Consider the following 19,966-nt stretch of genomic DNA (forward strand, 5'->3'; position numbering starts at 1 on the left):
ATTACCTCTTAAAACAAAGTTTCAAGATAATCAAAGAGAGATCATGGATTTCATGGTTTTATTACCGGCAAATTAAAATTCACTGTTTGAATGTATTATAAAAGGTCGGAAGACTTAAGATCGAGAGGACATAAGTACGAATGATATTGTACGATCAGTTCCTTACTGGACTCGGTCGTTGGAAACGAGCGTCGGCTCAACGAACGCCGCAATAAGCGGTGGGTCAGATGAGGGCATAACAATGTCAAAACCTCTCCCCCCTCACTTCGTCTCACCATCCAACATGCAGCTTTGTTGACAAACAAACGGAGCACGCGGTCGCATGATGGTGGCATCGAGCCAGAACTAGGAGTGATCATGTGGTTAAAAATGAAACTTTTTTCAAGTAAAATAATATTTTTCCGACTGAATTTAAAAAAAGTGCGACCATGTTCAAACAATTGTGCCTGATGCCGGAGAAGTAATTAAACAACTACAGTCGTGCCTCGGTTTAGCACCGCATATGGGGGATGCAAAACCGAGGCGTGCATAACCGAGGCACAGAGCTTATGGGATTTTGGCTATATAGGAGACATTGGCTTTAATCGTACGAAAAATCATGCAAACATCAAAAAATTATAGTGTTTTGGAATCGGGATGATGTCACTTATCCATTAAAATTATTATTTCATGAAAGTTTTCACAAAAATACGTTTTTTTCCTGTATTTCGAAAATGCATTTTTTTCTCTAAAGAAACCAAAAATATATTGTTATTGCAATATGGGTATCAAATGATCAGTTTTTTTCATACATTTTTGATGTAATAACAACATTTTTAGAAAATACTCCAAATTTTCACAAAACTACGTTTTTTTGAAAAAATACTCAAAATTTCAATTTTTACAATATGGGTATCAAACGATCGGGATTTTTCATACATTTCGATTGTATACCAACATTTTTTTGAAAATACTCAAAATTTTCACAAAACTACGTATTTTTGAAAAAATACTCAAAATTTCCGTTTTTTACAAGAGGTATCCCGATTATTTGATACCCATATTGTAAAAACTGAAATTTTGAGAAGTTTTTCAAAAATACGTAGTTTTGTGAAAATTTTCAGTATTTTCAAAAAATGTTGTTATTACATTCGAAATGTATGAAAAAATCTCGATCGTTTGATACCCACATTGTAAAAACGGAAATTTGAGTATTTTTTCAAAAATTCGTAGTTTTGTGAAAATTTTCAGTATTTTCAAAAAATGTTGTTATTACATTCGAAATGTTTGAAAAAATCCCGATCGTTTGATACCCACATTGTAAAAACGGAAATTTTGAGTATTTTTTCGGAAATACGTAGTTTTGTGAAAATTTTGAGTATTTTCAAAGAATATTGTTTTTACATTCGAAATGTATGAAAAAATCTCGATCGTTTGATACCCATATTGTAAAAATTGAAATTTTGAGTATTTTTTTCGAAAAAACATGGTTTAGTGAAAATTTGGAGTATTTTCTAAAAATGTTGTTATTACATCCGAAATGTATGAAAAAACCTGATCATTCGATACCCATATTGCAATAACAATATATTTTTGGATTCCTTAGAGAAAAAAAAAATGCATTTTCAAAATACAGGAAAAATACGTATTTTTGTGAAAATTTTCATGAAATAATAATTTTAATGGATAACTGACATCATCCCGATTCCAAAACACTATAATTTTTTGATGTTTGCATGATTTTTCATAAGATTAAAGCCAATGTCTCCCATATAGCCAAAAACCCGTAAGCTCTGTGCTTCAGTTAAGCACTGGGCCGTGCTTAACCGAGGCAGCTGAACGGTGCAAAACCGGGGCAGTGCAAAACCGAGGCGTGCAAAACCGAGGCATGACTGTATTAATCGAACTTTTTCACTCCGATTGGGAACCTCTAATGTCAAATTTGTCCCGCCCATAAGGCTACGTGTTAGAATTTTACAAAAAAGTGAGTTTTCTTCGGTTTTCTAGAACAAAGTATTAAATTTTATTGGGTTTTCTGATAGTTTACATGATTTCGAACCAAACTGCAACATTACCTCTAAATTGACGAAATTACATATGGGACGGACTAGCTTCGAGCGGCAGTCTAGGTCTATCCACGACCGTTTCCAGTGACCGTGAGATGATGCCAGAAAATAAAGTTAGTTTTGGTTGGATGAAACTTTGTCCATGCATTCCCTGTGTCAAAAGAAGTCATTTTGCATCATTTGTTTTTTTTTTTTCTTAAAAGTCTCCATACAGTTTTGAGGGCTGGTCATATAAAATGGGTACCGTAAACTGGGGTGACTTAGATAGCCCGGGGTGACATTGATAGAAATTTGATTTGGCCACTAATGTTGATACATCCAATGTAACAGTCACATTTTTGCATATATGTTCGATAATAAGCTATCCCTTAAAGCTTACATACTCAAAATTCTCAAAAATGTTTAGATATTAATTTGACAGGCATTTGAAAAACCTATCAAAGTCACCCCAGTTTACGGTATGTAAATGAATGAAATTCTGTATCTTGAGAAGCGATTTTCTGGTCGATTTGGTGTCTTCGGCAAAGTTGCAGGTTATGATTAGGACTTTTCGGAATGAATAGGTGCAAGGAAAAAAAATCGGATTCACTTAACCACTAAAGATTAAATTTCCAATGTACGTATTTTTTGATATTCTGATTCAAAAAAAAAGGGGGAGTAAAAAAGACATCTTTTCAGATATTTGGTGGCCAAAGTAGAGCAAATCTGGTTCAGGAGATATGATTATTTAAAAAAAAGTGTTTTTGGAAAGCATAAAAAATTTGGACAAAAAAATTATTAAAAATATTTTCATAAAGCAAAATCAAATACGCTAAAAAAAATTAAACTCTCAAAAATATTACTAGAAAATAACATCTTTAGACAGAATTAAAGTACATTCGAAAAGCATAAGCATAAGCATAGGTGCCCACCCGCAGTTGCTACTACGTTATTGACCAGGACCTCCAGAAGTTACATCCACGAGCCGTGGAAGATGAGTGGGTGCTATCTTTCCTCGCTTCGCAACTTCTCAAAGGCCCCTATCATGCTGATCAATACCGGCGCCGGCCACGACCAGTGGTAGAGTCACGGGGAAGTGGATGGGAATGTTAGTCCGATACTTGAGTGATAGAGACCGCCCAATCGACTGCTTCTCCGACAAAGTATCACATGAGTTTTGAGGGGGTTAGTAGATAGGTATGAGGTCAGGATTCACGAGTGGCAGTGATGTGACCATGAGCATTTTGTTTATCGGTTGAAAATTTTAAATCTTAGGCAGCCGGCTGCGGAAAGACAAATAATTGATTATTTAAAAAGTTTTTTAAATCGAACGCGTGCCAACCGAGCAGTAGTGCTATGGGCTGGACTTATCAGTATATTTTTACTGTTTGTACAATTTAGATTACGCGAGTAAATTTCAAAAATAATAAATGACAGACGCTTTACTCTTCATAAAATCGATAGTATGATGAGTTAATACTAAATCTGCCTGTTGGAATAAATTATAACGATCAACGAATATAAACGAAAAGAAAACAGAACATCACGTAACCGATTGTAATGAAATTAAAACAATAACTTAATCGAACTAAACCGGCGGCGTGCCTTCCAATCCACGATGATAAAAGAAGGACTTATGAAAAATAAAATATCAAGTAAAAGGGCTCCGAAAAACACGTTAAAGAGTAACCGCGAGGTCCCGCTACTCACAATCGAGTCAAAAAATTCAAAAACGCGTGCTAATGGTCTATCCTAAATGTCAGCGTGTCTTACGATAAACGATTCTATAAAAATGAGTTTTTCACCGTGAAAATTTGACACATTATTTGGGTTGTTTCAATCTACTGGTACAGTTGACAGACTAACGAAACGACAGCAAAATGATCAAGAACGCGTATACTTAATTATTAAATAATGACCCTATAACGATTATTTTCAATAAGATTTGGATTTATCGACCGATTTTGTAAATTTTACGCGGTTTTAAATATTTTTGGGGCTAAATATGAAAAAAGAACAGATAAACTCATTCACACTCTTATACACTCTTATAAGATTTTTAAATTCGACTTGAAATTATTTTTGAAAGTTATCAATATAATGAAAACAGCCACACACACACACACATGCTTGAGATGTAATCAAGGAACGAGCTCACCCGGGTTTTGAAGACTGGAGACTGCTCGCCGTTCTATCGTAATGTTAAACCAAAATTTGGAATTTTCTATCTCGACCCTTTAATCACATTCCCACTTTTCTCATGAAAAAAGGCAGAGCACGTCGTTCACCAGATTGATTTTTTTCTTTTTTTCATTGCACAAATAACACATTCTTTGACTATCCCAATTTCTAATACAAAATACACTCCTCTCCCCTAAGCAGCAGAAATCTGCCACAAATACAAAAAGTTTGTGAATCGACAGAAAACACACTGGTGACGTGACGCTTGTGCACCCTTACCAAAAATCATGATTTTTTGAGTTCCAAATCCCACTTTTCATACGAATTTTTCAGTTCAACCCATATAACCATTTTTATGGTTGTAGTACCTGAACTCGAAAAATCGTATGAAAAGTGGGATTTGGAACTCAAAAAATCATGATTTTTGGTAAGGGTGTGACGTTCGTCCGTTTTGGCCTCTCACTCTCCCTCTCCTTTTCACACACGTTCCCAGACTCCCAGACGGGACGAGGAATAAACAGAATCGATTCCTCGAACCTAGAACACAGCTAAACCCACTCTAAACAATTACAAACACTTTTATTGTAAACACTGTGTAAAACCCACACCCTTACCAAAAATCATGACTTTTTGAGTTCCAAATCCCACTTTTCATACGATTTTTTGAGTTCAGGTACTACAACCATAAAAATGGTTATATGGGTTGAACTGAAAAAATCGTATGAAAAGTGGGATTTGGAACTCAAAAAATCATGATTTTTGGTAAGGGTGCAAGCAAATATTCAGCCGGCGGTGTCATCTTCCAACCAAATATGCACTCAGAGAGTACCCTTCACCGCTGCTCGCTCTTGTCCAAGGAACATGTGTGTTTTCGCTCTCACTCTCACTCTCTTTTTTTCCTCCTTCGAAATGTCAAACACCGCGACCGAAATCGAAAACTAATTTATTAAAAATCACTATAAAAACACTTTTTTCAACTAAACTTTACCACCTCCGGATGGATAACATCGTTGTGAAACGAATGACACCAATTTGGTTTGAGTACAGCCAAATTTTCACTAATTTTTCGCATTTTTTTTCCAAGCAAAGCGACGACGTGTAATGCACATTCGACTTCTCGCACACCGGTCCCCATTGAGCATAAAGTCACAAGTCAAAAAAATTCAATTCAATTCGGTTTTATTGCTGAATAATCAAGATACAATCAGTTCTTTTGCAGTTCATGACAGAGTTTTGGAGTTTCTTTCAGCTGTGTGTTGCACCATAATCCATTTTGGAACAATTATTTCTATAACTATGGCACTAACAAGAGCAAGAAAAATTAAAAAAAAAACTTGCTAAAATTGCTAAGGAAAGGGGAAAGAAAGAGAAAAAGCTTATAACTACATCACAGTATTTTATCCTTTGTAGAAGTGCTTGATCATCAGCTCCCCAAGGGCTAGAAATTGCTCTGCCTTGTTACGGCAGCTCCGAAACCTCGACATCATCTCCCCCGCGAGAGCAAAGAACTCTGGCAGGGTGAAGAGATCTTCCCCGGTGACTTCTTGCTGGGCCGCATTGCCGCTACCGGCAGCAACCACGCTGGCAAACGATCGCCCCCAGCCAGGGGGGAATGCTGAGTTGTCCGCGGGAACCGTACGCTGCCCAGCAGCCGGCACGGGTACGCTCGTACTTCGCTGAGGAGGGTGGGACGCTGCTGCTTTCTTCTTCCTCTTTTCCTGCTCCTCGAGGTAATTTTTTCGTGCACTGCATCCACGGTAGTTGCTGGTATGGTTACCTCCACAGTTGGCGCACTTGATGCGCGCCTTGGTTTGCTCTGCCTTGTCCCCCAGGTCCGCCTTGCACGGCAGTGCACACGCCTCAGAGAGGTGTGTTTCACCGCACTTTACACAGCGGGGCGGGAGGTTGCAGTTCCGCGAGCCGTGGCCGAATTTCTGGCAACGGTGGCATTGTGCTGCGTCCGACGGGTACTTTGAGTCGAACCGCCAGTTTACCCAAAACCCGTCCAACGCCTTAGTTCGTCGCAGGTCTTGAATTTTGACGGTGCCGCGGTCGAAGTACAATAGGTACAGTGTGTGTGTACCTGTGACTGTTGTCTTCCGCGAGAGGACTTTTATGTCACGCGGCGTTATTCCAGCACCCGAGAGGTCCTTCTTGAGGTCGGAGATCGGGCGGTCTTGGTACCCCTGCAAGACGACCTTAACGGCTGTCTTCTGCACGGGGTCGAATGTGTAGAACTTGAAGTTTTTACCCTTCAATTTCTCCACAACCAGGTCGAAGTTCTTGTTGTCAAATGTGTAGACTTGCACTGACGACTTACCGATTTTCAGACAATATCCGAGGCCTTCCAGCAACTCGTCAATATCGTCCACCAACGTGTCCAAAACAAAAATTGGAGGTGGTCTACGTTCCTTTGGAGAATTGTTCGTTTTTGGTGTCGGCACTTTTTTCCGTGCACGACGATCGTCGTCGTCGTCGTCGGTAGTGCTGCTACCGTCGGTGTTGTTGTTGTTGTTTTCTTCGTCGTCGCTCAGCATCTGGAACTCGTTCCTGATGGGAATGTTGGCGGATGTTGACGTGTTGGTCGTGGCACCGGAAGTACCGGAACGGGTTCGCACTGGTGATCTTGGAACATATCCGGGATGTAGTAACTTTTTGTCGATGCCTTCTGCGCTCACGCTCCCCTGCGCGATGGCGGTCGACACGGCGTTGGTTTGTTTACCTTTTTGGACACGGCCGGTAGACGAACTTCGCGGGTTTTTCGAGGCCGCACTCGAACTGCCACGGCCACGGCCGGCCTTTGGCATGCTGCAGGAGCAAACTCGCGGGTAATCACGGTAATTTACGGCGAAAAAAATCGAAAAAACGATGGAGCACTGAGCACTTCACTGCTGCTTGCTCTCGTGCTTACACGGAGGTGCAAGTCAAAAAAAAAAAAAAAAAAGTCAAGATTATTCAGTAGTGTAAAAAAAAGAAAAAAGAGTCACAATAAATTATTTTTTGTTCAGCCGTCTCTGTATAAGGCTTTCTAGTCAGAAATTTACCAACACATTCCAGACAGAATTAAAGTACATTCGAAAAGTATGTAAAATTGACAGAAATATTGCAGGAAAAGAATCCACTTTTTAAAAGAACATAAAATTCTTTAAAATACTTTTAAATTCAACCTGCTTATATTTCTTACTAAACATTTAAATATGGTTTTAACATTTCAATGAAAAAAGTGTTGTAAAATGCATTAGATGAAAACTTATCTGAGTTTTCCTAAAAAGGAAAAAATCAAAATATTTTCAAACGATCCCGAACATGCTGCTAAATAACATAATCAACGCAGAAAAATTTTCATTTTTTTCAGTCACCTCCATTAAAAAATTTTAAGGTTTTCGTGAAAAATCGCCCCCTGATTTTTCGGGCCGATATTGGAAGGAAAGGCCCTCCGGGTATGAAATTTTAAAAATATTGCTTTTTAGAAAAAAGAATTATTTATTTTTAAAGTATTAAAATATATTTCAAATGAAAAAATCTCATCCAATATTTTAAAGATTTTTTTCCCTTTTGTTTGCATAAATGTCCAATTCTAATGTCCAATATTCAAACAAAAAAAATTACAAAAACATGAGTAATTTGTTTTGAAAGAAATTAATGTTATCTGCAATATGTTCGGACTCAAAATTATCTTAAAAGAATATTTAAATATGATTTTATTCAACAAAAAAACGTCAAACTTGTATAAGAATTCAAAAAATCATTTGTGAGAGAATAAAAATCTCACAAAAGCATTTTAGAAACAAGAATAAAACTAAAAAAACTATACAATAATACATACGTCCTTTACAAAAAATGGCACAGAAATTGTTTTGAAGAAATATGCAAAAATATTTTAATTACAAAAAAACAATATCAATCTTTTCAAAGTAGTGCTCAAATTTTAAAGAATGAAAAAAATAATTAAAAATGTTTCATGAGCAAAATTATCAATTTGGATACAATACTAAAATATCTCTAAATTTACAAACTTTCTAATTGAACTTTTGTCCTTTTGCCCTTGAGTCATTCGACCTTTTATCAAACATCCCACAGTTTCTATTTTTAATTTCATAGCAATTGAGGTATAATTTATGTAATGTGGTGCAACATCGAGCCTGGAGGATTATTTTGCTACTTTGCTGGTGTAATATGAGTTATTTTATGATTTTGGCTGTTTTTTCTGAGGCAAAATTATGAATTATCTCTGATTTTTTTTTAATATTCCTATCTGTAATATTTTCAATATTAGTTTTATTCTGTTAATTTTTTCTCAAAATTATTACATCTTTGCTAAACTTTTGTTACTTATATGTATTTTAACTGCAACAATTTTACCAGCTTAAAAAAATGAAAAAAAACAACAAAATTTGGTGGAAGCAAACATTTAACTTTTCCACGAAAAAAAAACCTACCAAAAAGTGGGTCAACTCAAGCTCACAAGATAAATGGCAATTTTACTGCCAAGTTATGGGGCTAGACAAACACACCGTAGCTCCCTTTCCCTTGTCTTGCAACATTTGCTCCCTCAAACGAAAAATAAAAATCGTCTCACGCTCGAATGGCTCCAATGAAGTTGGAAAGATTTTCTTTTTTTTCACTTCTCTTAGTGGTCCTTGGGGGACAATCAATTTGCATGCCTTTTTCTTTAAACTATATATTTAAAACTAGCTGTTTTGCACCTTTTCTAGCAGCAGTGTTTTAAGCTGAGTAATGGCTTTTAGAGTGTGAGTTTGTGTGTGCAGAATTCAAATGGAAAATCACAATTTAAGCGTTTTCGAATTCCAAATGCCAACATTAGCATTCACCGCCCCGCGTAATGAAATTATTCTGGCTTATGGTGCGGTGGGAATGAAGCGGCGAATGTGATAGTTTATAATTTTCCAGCTGAATGGGATATAATTTGCAACGCGTTTGTTATAATACGGACATGGTCTGGCGTTATACATGGTTCGTGCCTGGCATTAAACCGGTGCAACAGTGGTGTAGGGAAGCTAATATCCAGCTCATAAGTGGCTTCACCAGAGTTATGTGTTTTTCATACAGCGGGGAAGTGCACTACGCTTACTAAGCATATTTGCAGCAACAGTCAACTCTAAATTTTAGACATTTTTGTTGAGTTAAGATCAAAATTCGTATCGTCATCAACTAATCTATTTGACTACAAATTCTTATAATAATTCAAAGAAAATCTAGACAAAATTACCCAATACAGCTATTGATAGTGAATTTTGAGCACCTTGTTTTTATTTGATTTATATAACCCTTCCTTTTTCCAGGGAACAACTTTGTGGAAGAGTGCAAAGTGATTTGTCCACTCTGAAGAATAATACAACAGTTATTACATCGCCTCTCAAACTTTTTATTCAAGTAAAATGTCTTAAAACAAATCACAAAAGTGTTTAATTAACATGAGTTCAAGAAAAACACATACTTTCTCCGAGTCTTTCTTCTAACGATTTCGTAAATTCATTTAGTATTACGTTTGATCCTTTTTTCGGGCTGAGGGTTTATAGAAGGATGCTAGAAAAAATTCGTAGATGTTGCAGAAATATTTCCACAAAGTAGAGATACAAGTGCCCCATTTATTTAAAATGCAAAAGTAAATGTTTTACAGTGTATTCTGAAAAGGGAGAGATGAAGGATTTTTAAGAAGCAGGGGGTGCGGGTGTCAAAAATCCTCAAAAAATGCTTTGTGGATGATACATTCCGTGAAAACACCAGAAATTTTATATTTTTCACTCTCCAATAAACTTAACCGAGTCAGCTGTTTTGGCCATTTTTTTGCTTTCTAAAAATAAATATTTGTAGAACATTTTTTGTTAGATGTAGTTCCGATTCGCTCCACTTAAAAATATGGTTTTTCTGCTGCTTTTTAAATTTTCCAGATAAGACTTAGTTTTGGGTGATTGACTCTTTAAACAAAATAACTTTATTCTAAATTACAATTTTTACTAAATGTACCAATGTACCAAATGGGTAAATGTTGGCCTAATACATCTAGAATAGCTTTACTTTGGTCCACAAACTTTGAAGCCATGCAAAATTTTAAAATTTGGTGTCGTGCATCAGTGCTCCACTAGAAAGTTAAGGAACTTTTTTCTTAGCAGTAAAAAATCAATCTCAGAATTTTCACAAAACTACGTATTCTCGGAAAAAATACTAAAAATTTAAGTTTTTCACAATATGGGTATCAAATGATCGGGATATTTTCATACACTGTAAAGTAATAACACATTTTTTTTGAAAACGCTAAAAATTTTCACAAAACTACGTATTTTCGAAAATATATTCAAAATTTCAGGTATTTTTCAATATGTGTATCAATGATCGGAATTTTTCATGCATTTAAAAAAAAAAATTCATGCAAAATTACAAAATTTCTAAAAAATACTAATTTTTTTTTAATACAATGGGTATCAAATGATCGGGATTTTTTTGATACATTTCAGAAGGAATAACATAATTTTTAGAAAACACTTGAAATTTTTACAAAACTACGTCTTTAAAAAAAAAAACACTAAAATTCTGTTTTTTTTTTTCAAAATGGGTATAAAATGATAGGGAATTTTTCATACATCTCGACAATTTTTTTTTTGAAAATGCTGAAAAAATAGGTTTTTATTATATTTATTAGAGTGTAACAAAATTGACTTTTTGGCGGGCATTCAAGGGTTTGTTCCGGTGGGCATACTGAGCCCAAATCCCAAATATGAGCTTGATTAAACGTAACAGGAGCTGGCGCTCCGCCCTTCAAATTTAAATGGGATTTAACCCGTAAAAAAACTTTTTTTCAAAAATGACTATTTTTGAGGCACTTTGGCCACCAATGCGTTCACCAAAAACATCACTGGCGTGTAGGTCAGATCCTTGGGCATCTTTTGGTATATATAACATTGAAGTTTGGAGCACCCTGGAGCTCGGTACAGACCTTCAAAGTTTGGCATTTTTTCGAAAAATCGTCCCCGGCAAAAAAGATATGCGTCGCACCTCGCGACGCCCGAGACGCCATTTGATTTTGCCGGGGCCGATTTTTCGAAAAAATGCCAAACTTTGAAGGTCTGTACCGAGCTCCAGGGTGCTCCAAACTTCAATGTTATGTATACCAAAAGATGCCCAAGGATCTGGCCTACACGCCAGTGATGTTTTTGGTAAACGCATTGGTGGCCAAAAAGCCTCAAAAATAGACTTTTTTGAAAAAAAAAGTATTTTTACGGGTTAAATCCCATTTAAAATTGAAGGGCGGAGCGCCAGCTCCTGTTACGTCCAATCAAGCTCATATTTGGGATTTGGGCTCAGTATGCCCACCGGAACAAACCCTTGAATGCCCGCCAAAAAGTCATTTTTGTTACATCCTAATATTTATATTATCGAATATTATAAAAAAAATGTGTTGTAACTTTCAAAATGTATAAACAAATCCCGATCATTTGATACACATATAGTCAAAAACTTTATTTTCAGAATATACGTAGTTTTGTGAAAATTTTGAGTATTTTCAAAAAATGTGTGTTATAATTTTCGAAATGTATGAAACAATATTTTGATCGTTTTATTCTAGAAAAATAAATGATTTATAAGGTAACTGGTAAATTTTCATAATAACACTACATTTTGTATGGACGATATTCCAGCACAGCAATTTTTCAGTTCCTTTTGGGGTCCTAAACAACTCCCCAAAGTTTGGGAACGATTGGTTTAGTCTTCACTATGCGCAAAGCGATTCTATTTTCTTTGGGAATTTGTATGGAAATAACCTATTTTTTGGATTTTGATATTTCAAAAATCCACGTTTCAAGCTATATCAAAACCGGTTTCATATTCGGATGGTCTGGAATGTGCTCTACAACTTTCCCGAAGAGAGTATGGTGCTAACATGCTCTTATAAAAAGATACAGCGTCCTCAAAACTCGTCTAAAAATTGATTTTCGAGCAAAAAATACGTTTTAGACGAGTTTTGAACACGCTGTATCTTTTTATAAGAGCATGTTAGCACCATACTCTCTTCGGGAAAGTTGTAGAGCACATTCCAGACCATCCGAATATGAGTCCGGTTTTAATATACCGTAAACTGGGGTGACTTTGATAGCCCGGGGTGACTTTGATAGGTTTTTCAAATGCCTGTCAAATTGATATCCAAACATTTTTGAGAATTTTGAGTATGTAAGCATTGAGGGATAGCTTATTATCGAACATATATGCATAAATGTGACTGTTACATTGGATGTATCAAAATTAGTGGCCAAATCAAATTTCTATCAATGTCACCCCGGGCTATCAAAGTCACCCCAGTTCACGGTAGCTTAAAACGTGGAATTTTTAATTATCAAAATAAAAAAAAATGATTTTACCAGATTTTTCCCATACAAATTTATATGGAAAATTAATTCGTTTTGCGCAAAGTGAGGACTGAACCAATCGATCTCAAACTTTGGGTAGTTGTTTAGGACCTCAAAATAAACTGAAAAATTGCTGTGCTGGAAAAAATAGATTTTGTTATTACACCTTAACATGATAACCAAAAAATCTAAATTTAACCTTATTTATCAAACCGTCCTGAATTCAACAGTATTGAAAATGCAATTTGAGACTGTAATGCGAATAAGGGCCGTTTAATAGTATTTCCAGGGTTCCCTGGAATTCTTGAAGAAAGGGCAAAGTCTCGATTCCCGGGAATCCTAAAATTTAGAGAATCACAACAAAGATCCCAGAGCCTACCGTGAATAATCCTTGGATTAACTTAACATCTAACCTTTCGAAATGACCCAGTTAGGGAAAATCCTCCGTCGGTCGCCGCCGTAGAGGAGCTTAACTTGGAGATTATAACTTACCCCACTGAAACCACTCTGGCTGGGATCCGCCGCCGAGGCCGGGGCAAAAGCCAGCGTCTGCGGTGGAAACATATACTGCTGCTGTTGCTGAGGATAGTAATATGGCATCATCTGTTGCTGACTGTTGTTGTTGTTGTTGTACTGACTAAGCTGCTGCTGCATCTGCTGGAAGTGCAACAGCTGCTGCTGCTGTCCAAGGTTGTTGTTGTTGGAGGTGGCAGCAGCAGCCGCAATGTTTGACGAGGATGACGAGCAGGACGAAAGTTGGGGCGACTGCAGCTGGGACGCGGGCTCACTGGAGAGGGGATTCCGCAGCGGTGGCCGGGGCGGTTCGCTCGGCGGGGACAGCTTCCGGTACTGTTCGTCCTGGGGCCGGCACACGGTCAGCGTGACGTAGTTGGGCGCGGTCCGGAGCACCTCCAGGGCTTCCTGTGAGGGGAGGAAGAGAAGATTAGCTTAGTGGGAGGAAACAAAAATGCAATCTAGTTAACTGGGCTTTTTATGCCAGGAGAAATGCAGCTGTCAAAGGACGAAGTGCGTCTGCTGGAATTTTCCACCTACGAGGACTACCTCCAAAGTCTCGTCACAACCCAGGACCTGCGCTACCTCGGCCACAAGCAGAACGGACTGCGGCTGTACCAAACCGGCTACAGATCCCTCACCAAAGCCGCCTTCGAAAGCCGCCGCAATGAAATTGGCGACTACTTCCGGGCGACGCAAGATCCAAACGCCTACTTCAGCCGAGGGCTCGTAACTTCGGACGCGTTCCTGCGTGAACTCGCCGTCCGTGAAAGGCCCAACCGGCTTGGGATGCTTTCGACCATCATCTTCGTGCGGCATTGTCGGAAAAATGCGGAAATTTCCGGGTACATTGACTACGAGCAGGCACTGCGGCGCAGCAGCAGCAAGGACAACCCATTCGATTGGAAGACCTTCTTCGCGGGTGAACAAGTGCTGTGTCCGACCAGGTTCGATCTGTCCTACTACAACTCCAGGACGAACAAGGTGTTCAAGCGGGACTCGAAGAACTATCAAGTTCTTTGCGATCCAGTGCGGGGTATTATATTTCGGAACATGTATGACCGGAAGAATATCTATCCGGATCCGATTGGAGGTCACTTTGGGACGAACACCACCAGGATGGAGGTCGAAGCTGCTGGCTATGAGCAAATTGTTTTGTATGATCATGTTGTGAGGAAAAATTACTGAATGTTATGGGAAAAGGAATTTTAATATAAAAAAAAACGTTTCAGTCATTGAAAAAAAAAATAAAATTAAAAATCCATTTTAAACCCTGTCCACACACTGTCACAGTCAATCATAGAGCTATCTAAGCCCGATCTCACGCACACTATCTTACCATTTGTTTTTGCTGGCGGGTACAAATTTTAACCTAGAAATCCATCGTGTACGTACACGCAATACATGCGCACGTAGATAACTCTATTCTCAAGAGGCAGATTTATGCCAGATTTCGTTGAATTAAGTTTGGTAGACCCAAAATAGGTACTACACCTAAAATAGGGACAAATATCTTGCATTTACACCTAAAATAGGGACAAATATCTTGAATCGATCAACATGACTTGGAATTTTTCTCAAGTTCGACCGTTGCAAATATTTTTCAAGGATTATGATAAAATGTGGTTCAAAAAATAAGTAAAAGTAAAACAATTATAAAAAAAAAACTTCAAAATTGTAATGGAAATCGAAATCTAATCAGCTAAAAACAATCTGAAAATCATTTTTCTGCATTGATGATCATATTCAGCATGTTCGGGCTCGTATAAAATTATTTTTGCAATTCCGTCGTGAAACAACTTACTAACTAACTGAAACTACTACTCGGTGAACCTCGTTGGATAAATGTACGACTCGTGCGGAAAAATTCTCTTTTTGCAACTTGTTGCATAAACTACTATTTGAATTTTCATGAAATTCCGATGTACAACACCGCAAAAACATGTAAACATGTTTTAGCAAAAACGTAAAATCTAAGATATTTTGGAAACTAATGATTAGAAACCAACCGGACAGGTGTATTATACATTTTAAAACACCTTTTTTTTTAAAAAAAAAAGAATGGTCAATAACTTTGGGCAGAGTCGAGAGACGAGTAATATTTTTCGTGTTACTTTTTTCTCAACTTAACTTCTCAAGATACACATTTACATCAAAATTTAAAGCAAATTTAGGAAACTTCAAGTCCATCCATTCATTATGCCCAAACAAGCTATTTTATGTCATTGGTTTTCCATACAAGTCTCCGTACTCTTTGTTCATGAGAGCTGTTTCTTTATCAAAACAACGTATTCTCAAAATATGCAACATTAGGGTGTAATATGAGCAACTCTCTACGAAATCGGCCGATTTCGACCATTTTTATTTTTTGTATTTTTTTATTTGACTTAAACTTTGTGGGGGCCTTTCCTATGACCAATGAAGCTATTTTGCGTCATTGGTTCACCCATACAAGTCTCCATACAATTTTGGCTGCTGTCCATACAAAAATGGTATGTAAATATTCAAACAGCTGTAACTTTTGAGTGAATTTTCTGATCAATTTGGTGTCTTCGGCAAAGTTGCAGGTATTGTTGAGGACCATTGAGAAAAAAAATAGGTACACGAATTTTTTTTTGCAGATTTTTAAATCAACTTTTTTTTACAAAAACTCAATTTCCTAAAATATGTATTTTTTGATTTTCGAGATTTTTTGATATGTTTTAGGGGACAAAAATCCGCAACTTTTGAGCCATAGAGAAACATGGTCAAAAAATCTGCCGCCGAGTTATGAATTTTTGAAAAAAACAGTGATTTTTGGAAAAAATCGAAGTTTCATGCAAAAACAAGTTTGACATTATTTTTCAATGCAAAATTGAATTCGCAATCGAAAAATACTTTACAGATTTTTTGATAAAGGGCTACGTTTTCAAGATATAGCTACCGAAAGTTTGATTTTAGCGAAATATTTGCAGTTTTTCAATTTTTAAAAATAGTGACCATAAGTGACCAATTCTAAAAATATTTCTTTTTTAAAAGTTCAGAAAATTTGCTATAAAATTGTCTAAGAGACATTGAAGATTGGACCTCGGGTTGCTGAGATAGAGCCGCTTTAAGAAAAAGAAACACGAAAATTGAAGTTTTCTTAATCTCACCAAAATAACCCACCATTTTCTAATGACGATATCTCAGCAACTAATGGTCCGATTTTCAATGTTAATACATGAAACATTCGTGAAATTTTCCGATCTTTTCGAAAAAAATATTTTGAAATTTTTTAAATCAAGACTAACATTTTAAAAGGACCAACATTGAATATTACGCCAATTTAAAATGTTAGTAAGTACGTTCTGTTATTTCAACAAAAGATTTTAAAGGTTATTTAAAAAAATACGTTACGTGATAATTTTCCTGAAATTTAGTGTTTTGGAATTATGGTCTCCGTGATTATTTCAATTTTTAAGCGTGAGCCATGCAAAAAAAAGTTACGAAAACTTATTTTCTCCTAGCTTTAATGTTAAAAACTGTTTTCTCAATTTCCTCAACCATTTGGAAAGCATATTTACAGATTTTTTAAATTCTATTTGAGTTTTTTAATTATTTTTTTCCAAGACATACAATGTGATACCGTTTAATTTTTTTTTTCTGAAAATTCTAACGCAAAATTGGCTTGAATTCAAAAACAGTGCATTTTGTCAAAAAATAAAAAATAAAACATTACATCTAAAATGATTCTTGTTTTTATTTCGAAGGAATTTTCGGTACTTTCAAAAATTTACTATTTTTAATAACTCATAACTTGGCGAAAAACAAAACTTCCGTTATATTTTGTCGACTACATCATTACAACAAATAAAAAATCAAAGAGTTAAAATTGTCAAAAGTTATTTTTTTATGAAGAAAACTTAATTGACAAAACCGCAAATTTGTTCCATGTATCTAAAAATCAATTAGAAAAAACCTTCTCGCGACTTCCCAAGGAATCAGAATATGTCAAAATCTAGACAAAAAATGCTATCAGGCTCAGGCCTGCAAAAAGTTTCCAACCCAGCGTACACCACGGTGGGTAAGAAGGGGATTATTATGCAACTTGCTTGCACCTCGGAAATTCCTCCGGGAGGTTGTTGGGGGGACTATTCTGAGTCAGAAAAATCGATTCCCAAAATATTCTGTCGGTGAAAACTGATTTTATTTCGATTTGAAGTTATAAACCCTAATATATCACCTAAAACCTCAACAATACGTCTAAAATCTCGGTCTAACTCTGGACAAAGAAGTTAATTTTCATCAAGATATCAATTCTTCGTTTCCAAAATATATTCCTGACATAGTACACCTTAAATCGGTCCATTACTTGAGTCCCAGCGTCATCAGGAGGTGTAAAATAGTGTTATTTTAAAAAAAAAATATTTTCAATTTGCTCTGGTACATCAACTGTCATGTCTGAATTTAAAAACTAATGTTGTAGCATTGTTGAAAACAAAATGAAGAACAATTTTGCAGAATAAAGTATGACATTTTATCCATTTTCAGTAAAGTTATGTCTGTTTTATTGGGGAAATTGCTGCCAATTTTCAAAATTCTTCGATATTTAACTCATTCCTGTTATAAACAGCTACTACGATCATACTCAGTAGAATGTAACAAAAATTACATTTTGGCGGTCAGTCAGGGGCTGGTTCCGGTGGGCGTACTGAGCTCAAATCCCAAATATGAGCTTGATTGAACTTAATAGGAGCTGTCCCTTTGCATTTGAACTTGAAAAAGGATTCAACTCGTAAAAAACATGTTTTTCAAAAATGTAGATTTTTTAGGCACTTTGGCCACTGAAGCGTTTATTTTCAACATCATTGTCGTGTAGGCATGTTTTGGTATATATAACATTGAATTGATGCACTCTGGAGCTCAGGCCCCCTCAGGTTTTTCGAAAAAACGGATCAGCAGAAAAGATAAGCGACGCGCCATTTCATTTTGCTCAAAACTTCAATGTTATATATACCAAAACATGCGCAAGGATCTGGCCTACACGCCAATGATGTTGAAAATAAACGCTTCAGTGGCCAAAGTGCCTAAAAAATCTACATTTTTGAAAAACATGTTTTTTACGAGTTGAATCCTATTTCAAGTTCAAATGCAAAGCGACAGCTCCTATTAAGTTCAATCAAGCTCATATTTGGGATTTGAGCTCAGTACGCCCACCGGAACCAGCCCCTGACTGACCGCCAAAATGTAATTTTTGTTACATTCTACTGAGTATGATCGTAGTAGCTGTTTATAACAGGAATGAGTTAAATATCGAAGAATTTTGAAAATTGGCAGCAATTTCCCCAATAAAACAGACATAACTTTACTGAAAATGGATAAAATGTCATACTTTATTCTGCAAAATTGTTCTTCATTTTGTTTTCAACAATGCTACAACATTAGTTTTTGAATTCAGACATGACAGTTGATGTACCAGAGCAAATTGAAAATATTTTTTTTTTAAATAACACTATTTTACACCTCCTGATGACGCTGGGACTCAAGTAATGGACCGATTTAAGGTGTACTATGTCAGGAATATATTTTGGGAACGAAGAATTGATATCTTGATGAAAATTAACTTCTTTGTCCAGAGTTAGACCGAGATTTTAGACGTATTGTTGAGGTTTTAGGTGATATATTAGGGTTTATAACTTCAAATCGAAATAAAATCAGTTTTCACCGACAGAATATTTTGGGAATCGATTTTTCTGACCCAGAATAGTCCCCCCAACAACCTCCCGGAGGAATTTCCGAGGTGCATGCAAGTTGCATAATAATCCCCTTCTTACCCACCGTGTACACATGAAGCAAACCAAAATGTCAGTTCACTGCTAGCATGTGTCTGCAGGCCTACTGTGTCTATTCAACCACTGCCGCCTGACTTGTGCCGGTCGGCTGCTGGAGAATGAGAGACGTGAAAAAATGAGCTACACTCACTCAATTCGTGTCATATGGCTGACTCGTAAAATTCTCTTTAAACACTATTTTGACTATTTTCAAACAATTGAATGGTTTTTTTTTTTTTTTTTTTTTTTCATAAAATTATTTTTATTAGGTCCTTTTCGGTACTGGGACCTGGTTAGGACCGAGTCGGCTTTTGTAATTACATTTGACTTAATAATTACAGAGGATCTTGTGTGTAAATGTTAGTGGGAGGGAAGCCGATTACCCGCGGCCTACTCGGGGTTAGTAGGAAAGGGATTGATGTTAAAGACAAGGCGTGGGAAGGGAAGGGGGATTGTGTAGGGGTCTTGGTTGGCTCTGCTGGCCTTTGCGTTTTGTCCTCAGCCGCAACTCGGTGTCCAGCTGCTGGGGCGATCTTGCTTTGCTTCCGGTGCAACCAGAAACGACGGCTTTGTGCGAAGGCGAGTTATACTAATAGAAGGAAAACTAACTGAAGGAAATCTAACTGGAAGAAAAACTAAATAGATATTTTGGAATCTAAGAGGAACTGATAGATCGGATAGAGAACATCAAGGTCTAGTTGAGATAACGCGTCTCGCATCGGGATTTCTGGTGGTCTTCCTCGGGCCCTGAGGGTATCTTTCAGCTTAATTCTGTGAACATGGTGATCTGGACACGCCCATACGAGATGGTCGATGTCCTGATAACCCTGCCCACAGTCGCAAAGGTTCGTATCACTCATGTTGATACGGTACAGATGAGCCTTGGACGAGTAATGGTTCGACATAAGGCGGGACATCGTTCTGATGAGTCCACGCGTCAAGTCCATTCCCTTGAACCAGGCTTTTCTTTGCACCTTAGGTCGTATGGAATACATCCAACGTCCCTTGGTGTCGTCGTCCCATTGATTTTGCCAATCCAGAAGCGCACGCTGCCTCGGAAAACCGTAACAATTGAATGGTTGTAGACTGTGCA

At 36.9% G+C, this 19,966-nt stretch overlaps 2 protein-coding genes across 2 annotated transcripts in view; one reads left to right on the forward strand and one right to left on the reverse strand.

The window, feature by feature from the left end:
• LOC120421204 (uncharacterized) overlaps window positions 1-19,966 on the reverse strand; it is a 361,516-nt gene that overhangs the window by 14,499 nt on the left and 327,051 nt on the right. The window contains exon 10 of the mRNA XM_052706357.1: window positions 13,061-13,489. Coding sequence (XP_052562317.1) covers window positions 13,061-13,489 — 429 coding nt within the window. The remainder of the gene's footprint in view (window positions 1-13,060; window positions 13,490-19,966) is intronic.
• Window positions 13,545-14,302, forward strand: LOC120421205 (cilia- and flagella-associated protein 299-like). Its single transcript, XM_039584409.1, has one exon. The coding sequence runs from the start codon at window positions 13,562-13,564 to the stop codon at window positions 14,267-14,269; it is 708 nt and encodes a 235-aa protein (XP_039440343.1). The 5' UTR covers window positions 13,545-13,561; the 3' UTR covers window positions 14,270-14,302.

The sequence above is a fragment of the Culex pipiens genome, chromosome 1 (genome assembly GCF_016801865.2).
Source record: "Culex pipiens pallens isolate TS chromosome 1, TS_CPP_V2, whole genome shotgun sequence".
Taxonomy (NCBI): domain Eukaryota; kingdom Metazoa; phylum Arthropoda; class Insecta; order Diptera; family Culicidae; genus Culex; species Culex pipiens.